Source organism: Ostrinia furnacalis, unplaced genomic scaffold (genome assembly GCF_004193835.3).
Source record: "Ostrinia furnacalis isolate ACB-3 unplaced genomic scaffold, ASM419383v2 OfSCF4532, whole genome shotgun sequence".
Taxonomy (NCBI): Eukaryota; Metazoa; Arthropoda; class Insecta; order Lepidoptera; family Crambidae; genus Ostrinia; species Ostrinia furnacalis.
The window spans coordinates 36,256-44,670 of NW_021134771.1; the positions used below are offsets into that span (position 1 = coordinate 36,256).

The window sequence follows — 8,415 nt, forward strand, 5'->3', positions numbered from 1 at the left end:
ATATAGAAATTTATTTGTACTGGAAAATTTTGTGAAATAACACTATTGGTTAATCCTTTATTTCTTTGAAAGAGTTAAAAAATTGAATCTGAAAATCTTTCACTTGTCACAATTGACTCCAATCCAAATGTTCCCAAAAAATACCTATCTTATCCCTGTATAAAATCTAGAAAAGGCATTATAACTTTTATCCCACATGATTAAATCATACTTCAAGACACATGGAAAAATTCAAATATTAGAATCTTATCCCAGTATAAAAACAAAACACAAGATAAATTTTATCCCTCAAATCAAATCATATTTATTTGCAAGACACCTGCAACCAATTCCGATAGCAGAACAATGTTGGTGTTGTTGAAAATAAACTATTTAATTCTTATCCCAGTATAAAAAACGCAGGATATTTTTTATCCCACTAATCGAATCCTTTCCATGTTAGAATTGGGGGAGGCCTATGTTCAGCAGTGGACGTCCTATGGCTGAGATGATGATGATGAATCGAATCCTAGATTTAAAACTAATTCCAATGAACAATATACAAGCAGTTTATCCCAGTTTTATCCCACAAATCAAATCATATTTATTTGCGAGACACGTGCAGCCAATTCCGGTAGCAGAACAATGTTGTGTTGTTGGAACAGTCGGTTGATTGAGTCGACCGTTAACTGTCTACGCTGGCTGACCTTCGTTGGATTCGACAGAAAACGCACAATGTATTCACGAACAGAGGGTCTAGTGTGAGTTTACATCAAACGCGGCGCGTCAAAAATGACATTAAATATATGACGGATTGTACAGCGCCCCTAGCGGGAAACGTTCAAAAACTAAAATTTTCATAATTTTTTTAAACGCACTCACTTGATGTAAACTGACTCAGCCCCCAGAGCTCCCATTCGCTAAAAATCTTTTCGTGGGTTATTCCACTTGTCCATTACTGCTATCCTGCTAAAATTATAAATGCGAAAGTTCGTATGGATGTCTGGATGTTTTTTACTCTTTCACGCAAAAACTGCTGAACGGATTTTGATGAATAACATAATATAGGGTGGAATTTTGTAATGTCACCTGGAGGGAAAGTACCTACCCTTTATACTGTAGGTAGAAAATTTTACTCAAAGAAAACTCCTTTATTTTTTAAAAGAAAGAGAACTGCATTCAAAGATTTTCGATTTTTTTTTCGAAAATTTACCACCATACCATACAATAATCTGTAAATAATTACGATAATTTAAAATTTCATGGTTTTCCTTTCATTTGATTTATCAAGTTTCTTAGAGAGATTTCATCCTTATACTTAACTCTAACTATCGATTCAATAAAAATACAGGGTGTAATTTTGAACATATTTTAGTTGGTTCGATTCTCGGGTGTAGCGAGTAAATTTTGGAAATCTTTGAATGCAGTTCTATTTATTTTCAAAAATAAAGGAATGGTTTCTTGAGTAAAATTTTCTATCTACAGTATGAAGAGTACTTTCCCTTCAGGAGGCATTACAAAATTCCACCCTGTATATGACGATCAACTAAATTTCACGCGGGTGAAGCCGTGATGCTGATGATGTAGATAACCACTTTGTGTAACTAAATATTATTTGTTTACCCAAATCCTACTCTTCATATTTACATTGTATTAATGTATGTAGTTAATCTGCCTTCATACATGCGCAAAATGAGCGTTGAATTCTCAATATTTGTAGTTTTTACCTTTATTGGAGTCTTGCAATGTTTGCTATCTTAAAATTTATTGCAAGTGCAATATTAATGCTATTTCGCACTTTAGAAAGTGTACCAGATAGCAGTGACCTGGTAAAGGTTGCGAATAAATCACAACAAGTACATTTTTTAATGTTTTTTCAAAGATTCAAAGATTATTTATTCACAGAGATAATGATATAATAGAGAGTTTTGTACAATGAAAAAACAAATTTGAGATGACATAATATTGCAAAGCATTGTAATATATTTTTTACTAGCTTTCCACCTGCGGTTTCGCCCGCGTGTAATTTTGTCTGTCACAGAAAACCTTTGTCGCGCGCGTCCCTGTTGCAAAAACCGGGATAAAAACTATACTATGTCCTTTCCCGGGACTGAAACTATCTCTATGTCTTTCATCAAAATCGGTTCAGTGGTTGAGGCGTGAAAGTGAGACAGACTGACAGAGTTACTTTCGCATTTATAATATGTATTAGTAGTTTGTCGGCCGTTTGGTGTAGTGGTTCGAAACGGACTACTATTCCGGAGGTTGCGGGTTCGATTCCCGCACAGTACAAACATTTGTGTGCATGAACATATTTGTTTGTATTGGACTGGGTGTTTTCTATGTATAATATGTATGTATTTACAAAAAAAAAAGTATTTAAGTATGTTTATATCCGTTGTCTAGTACCCATAGTACAAGCTTTGCTTAGTTTGGGACTAGAAGCGTAGTGTAAAATATCCAAGGATATTTATTTATTATTTATTTATTTAGATTTAATTCATTGGATAGTTTTTGTCTGGTCATTTTTTTTAATAACCGTGATTTAAAGTTCTCGAGTGAAGACGTAGCGTGGGCAGGCCTCCTACTAGGTGGACCGACGATCTGGTAAAGGTCACGGGAAGAGCCTGGATGCGGGCGGCGCAGGACCGTTCATTGTGGAAAACCTTGGGGAGGCCTTTGTCCAGCAGTGGACGTCATTTGGTTGAAACGAACGAACGTAATTTATGATCAAATTTTTAACCGTATCGCCCTTTTTATTTCAAACAGTCTTGTCCTAGGATTGTCTTAAAGAGATTTCATCATAGTAATAAGACCACCTAATTTTGCAGTTCCAAATTCTTCACGGTACTTATTTGAATTTTGAAGGGAGTTCTATGGATTCAGCAGTGTGTGTGCTGTGACTATGATGATGATGACAATGATGATTAATTTCTGTATGTATTACTACATACAATGAATCCTTGTATGTTTTTAGGGTTCCGTAGCCAAATGGTAAAAAACGGAACCCTTATAAATATTGTGGTTTACAATGAACGGTTTTTAACGATATATCTAAATACATAATATTATAACTCAAAGGTGACTGACTGACAGTGATCTATCAACGCACAGCCCAAACCACTGGACGGATCGAGCTGAAATTTGGCATGCAGGTAGATGTTATGACGTAGACATCCGCTAAGAAAGGATTTTATTAAACTCCACCCCTAAGGGGGTAAAACGGGATCCACGCGTACGAAGCCGCGGGCGGCCGTTAGTTATCTATATTTTCTTACGTAAATAGTTATTTTTACCACATTCGAACGTCTTTTAAAGTTTCACACGAATCACTCGTATTTATTTTCCTAGTTCATTTATAACAATGTAAGATAATTAAAAATAACACATTTAGGAAACAGTGTAGTTTCTAAAGTGTTTTCACAATATTATTTATGAAGATAGCACGTTGCATGATTGGTGTCCATTTTATAATACCTAAATATTGGTAATAAGTAGTTAAGAAATTATACTAGCTATGCCCGCGACTAGTTGGTACGCGTGAAAATCGTTTGAATAATATTTCCCGTATTTGCAAAATTTTCTTTACTGCTCCGCCCCTATTGCTATAGAGTGCTGTTATACAGCTGGAAACATTGAATTTTCGTATAGATCCAGTTTATTCTGTAACCTATTATTGATACAGTTTGAAAGACCTCGTGAAGCCCTTTCAGTATCTGTAACCAGTTTTTCGATATCTTGTATTAGTTTAGAAATAATTGAGTGAGATCACTTATCGTTTTCACCCTGTATAGCCTAAAGCCTTACTTGATAAATGGGCTATTCAACACGAAATCATTTTTGAAATCGGATCAGTAGTTCTTGAGATTAGCGCATTTATACAAACAAACTCTTCAGCTAATAATACTAGCATTAAGCCCGCGTGAAATTTTGTCTGTCACAGAATAACTTTATCGCGTGCGTCCCTGTTTCAAAAACCGGAATAAAAACTATCCTATATCCTTTCCCAGGACTCAAACTATATCTATGCCAAATTTAATCAAAATCGGTTCAGTGGTTTACGCGTGAAAGCGACACAGACAGACAGAGTTACTTTCGCATTTATAATATTAGTAGGGATTGAATATAGATTGATAAGTATTAGAAATAACGATGATATACTACGTGTTTGGTTGTAAAAACAGTTGTTTTGGTCTGTGTCAACTTGTAACCGTTTAAAACTGTTTGTATTCATTAGAACCAATTAAAAATGATCAAACGACCCGTTTTAACTGCATTGTAATAAAAGAAACGTAGAAACTGTTTTGCGTAAAAATAACTTTTTATTGCAAACTCACAAATGTGAATTTTATTGTAGACTAACGTTTGTGCGTGGCTTCACCCGCTTGAAATTAAATTGAACCGCGTAGGTCTGTCTCAGAAAGACTTAATCGCGAGCGTCCAAAAACCGGGATAAAAAGTATCCCGTTTTGCCCTGGGTCCCTAACGATGTTTCTATATATGTATCTTTAAGTTATCTTTGCCCGCAACTTCACATAAAATTAAATATCGGTCTGACACAAGAAAGAATATCGCAGTAGTCCGAAAATCGGGATAAAAACTATCCCATTTTTCCCTGAGTCCCTAAAGATCTCTACTAAATATCTCTATGTTAAACCAATCCTGAACGCGTATTTTTTGTAGGATTACAACATTCGATTTGTTAAAAAATCATAAGAATTCGCCACGATTAATACAATTTCGCATGCCTATTAATTTTAGCTGAGTAGCAAATCAATTGGCATACTTTTTTATGAGCTATCAAACGCAATTCCCCTATAGATTTTTTGCGAATAAAAAGTTATGACGTCACTTTTTCGCAAAAATTACTATGTATTGATATAGAAACAACAACAAAAAAATATAAAACTAGGTATTCAGAGCAAAATGATGTGTTTTATTATGGAAGTTCTTGGAAATTATTCGTTAATTATGTCAATTGAGCTCCAAAAAAGTTTTATTACCAGAATAATGTCATAATAGTCTCTTATGAGTATAGCATAAAAAATTACATTAATTGCCCCCAATTCACTATAACTCACTTTATACATTGCATTGTCCCTAACATAATTACGGAGGTCGCTCATTCATTGTCAGCAAAAAGTCACTTTCGAACGCCGATCGGCGATTCATTACACCGTCACGGCACGCTAATGTTTTTAATTTCACTGTTTTCTTCACATCGCTGCTCGTCTTCTTTTCTCGTGAAATCGAAGATCTTGTCCAGGTTCAACGTATTCTGGTTATAGATTGTATGGTTGGGGGAATCGCCCCAGCTTAACGGGGTTATCCTATCCCGGATTTCGGGTTCAGGGTCCAAATTTACTTCTACGTTCACGATTTCGGGGATAGGGTTAAGTACAGCTTCTGATTGGACACTTGGGGTCCTCTCAGGGTTGGATATGCCTTCTAAAGAAGCACATCTGTTCAAGAAATTCATCATTCGTTCTTTATAGAACTCTGAGCTAGTTTCGGTGTTTTGTTTAGTCTTGTTGTTCTGGTTTTTCAAATAGAACCCGTTCTCGCTTTGCGCTAGAAATATCCTTTTGATTTTCTTGTTTGGATAGTGCTCTATTAAATCTGGTTTCGGTTGAAGAAGCTTGCCGTTTCGTGGCAAATTCTTCGGGTCATTCCCTTTGATAGTTGTGACAACTGAAATGCAGTTACCTCTTCTCTCGTTGCTGTCATCTTTGTAGTTATTCCTCATGCCTTTATATGAAATTTTGACGCTTAAAATCGACCATAGCAATTCCAAAAACGCTGCTATCAAAATATTAATAGACAGAACACGTTTTGTGAACAGCTGCGAGGTGTCTTCGTCCGTTGAATTCAAAGCCACCACCAAATGAGAGTCGTTCTTGTCAATGACAGCTGTATGCTTCACAACTATAACGTCTTTGAAAGGCACTTTATCTTTGTAAAACTCTGATATATCACCATCAGTCGTGTTTATAAACCATACAGCGATCAATACGAACGATGAAAACGAGACTGCTGTTGATAGAACGGACATAACGAATAACCAAGTTATGTTTCGGTCAATATACCACCTCACTGATGCTAGTATACTGGCTAGACCTGCAGCCAAACCGAATATCGTTATCAGGGATGGCGCCAGCACTAGTATATAATTACTGCTGTTTTTATCCTCGCTTTCGGTTGCATTCGAATTTGAATCTAATGTATAATTGACATCGGTCTGGTTATTGCTATTCAATCCATTGCCAGGGTTGGCCAGAGCCAGGCATGCCAATAAAAACGAAGTTGCGGCCAACGCTATATGCACCCATGCTAATCCTGACACTGTAGACGCAGAATACCTCCTCTCTGATGGGTAAAGATTTCGTGTGTCAGGTTTGGTTTTGACTTTAATTGTGTACACGTCCTCCATGTTTCGTGCGGTTTTTGTTTACCATTTGGCGCTAACGGTTAATCACTTTTGTCTTTTGTTTGGGTTGTTTTGGACACTGTCACTTTGCACTATGTTGTTTTTGCTCACAATGGACACTGAGTTATAAGTATTTGTATATATATTGTCGGTTTTATAAACGTTTTATTCGCGTGCGCGGTCCGCAAAGCGACTCTTACGCATCGAGACGGCATGGGCACTGAGTCCGTTGGGTCGGACTAGTGAGAGGACCGAGTGATGACGGTGTGATTGCGCTATTTAACGCGCTATTCGTGGGATTGTAACTGTTGAAGAACTAGACTTCTAAATATTAAAAGTTCTCTTCATCGCATTTTAAAGTAGCTTTATATTGATAAAAAGTAAAAAACAGTACCTATAAGCTATGATATTGCAGTTTCATTAAGATTTTAAAAAATCCGTCGAATAAGTCCTTTTTCCGTGGAGTTTGAATATGTTGAGATTGTATAATTAAATAGATCAACTTAAAAAGCTGTTTGCTAATCAAGAAGTATAGATTAAGCTGGACGCACTTGCGAAATTCTTATTTTATAAACATTTTATCAAGACAAGTCCATACAGAATTTAATAAAACTCATACTTAAATACCCAGGGCAACTATAATTGTTACACTATTGTCGCAATGATTATTTTTGTAATTTGTGTAGGCATTGAAGTTACAAACTCTGGCTTTGTTGAGATCTCAATCATTGAGCCAAATTCTCATCATATGTCTTTAACTCACATCAGCGCTAAAGCGCTAATTTTCCTCACGCGCGCTATTCCCACCCACACGTCCCCTCCCTACTTAGGTAACCGGTATGCGCCCAGGTAGCTCCCGCATTTTGCACCAAACTCAACCTTATTGCAAAGCAGTACGGGTCACGATAAGCAGGCTCCAGATACAATCACGGGCTATAATTGTTCTAAGTTTGCACACAATGGGGGGGCTAGTGGTAGGTCTATAAGTGAGTATTATTCTGTGGTATTACTTGTACTATGAATAAAACATAGGTGTAATTACACGGACCGTAAGTAAAAATAGAAAATCTTCTATATCTTCAAAAGTACCTTTTTTTTTACGGGGAAAAATGCGTTGAATCGCATACCTACCCTGCGGGGACAGGGTAGGTTATGTGGGGCTCACCACGTCAGAAGGACGAGGCATAATACCTACCCACTAAAAAGACCCCGGTGCTCCGTCACTCGCCATAAGTGGGAGGAGACTGTGGGTTTCCGGACAAAGCCTTCTCTACCACAGCCATCTTCAAAAGTACCTGACCTAGCTTATTTATAAAAAGCTTGAATTAATTTAGCCTTTACTTCATAAAGCTAAGTATATGATAATTTAACCGACCCTTTTTCTTTGCGGTCCAGTGCAGTTCAGCTATGAGTGTTTTTTTTTTAAAGAATTTTTAAGGTTTATCTTTTCTGAAAAAAAAAAAAGGAATTTAAAAACTAAGTAGGTACATAGTTGTCAGAGTTGTTTCGCAGGTAAAAAGACCTAAGTATTGTACAAAAAAAATTCGTTCTTTTCAACCAAAGGACGTCCACTACTGAACAATGGCCTCCCCCATCTTTACCCATCATCGGGCCTTTGTATTTATTTATTTTATTGTTGTTAAACTATGAAGTGGGGCTACTATACCTTTGTTTAGTATAAATTCTAGACTTGAGAGAACTTGATTTTAAGGACTAACGGGGAAGCATTGCATATACATATACATAATAGTATGTAACGTCGTTATGTGGGTTTATTCAAACTTGTTGAACAAGCTTTGTTAAAAGATATGCTGGGATTGTTCTTATTCTTGTTATTTATTTGGGTTTGTTTCAGAAACATTTATCCTGTCTCGGTAAGTTGGCTAATAAAGAACACACATCCCAAAATAACTTTTTAAACTTTTTTTAATAAAGTCAAAAATAACATTAAATAAATCAGAATATTTTATCTTCTCGTCTCGTAATAAAATAAACTTAAGTTCCCACCA

At 36.2% G+C, this 8,415-nt stretch overlaps 1 protein-coding gene across 1 annotated transcript; it reads right to left on the bottom strand.

The window, feature by feature from the left end:
- Window positions 1-4,943: 4,943 nt before the first annotated feature.
- LOC114359632 (uncharacterized) lies at window positions 4,944-6,632 on the bottom strand. The gene has a single exon (XM_028314101.1). It carries the CDS (start codon window positions 6,407-6,409, stop codon window positions 5,159-5,161), a length of 1,251 nt encoding a protein of 416 aa, XP_028169902.1. The 5' UTR covers window positions 6,410-6,632; the 3' UTR covers window positions 4,944-5,158.
- Between the last annotated feature and the right edge of the window lie 1,783 nt (window positions 6,633-8,415).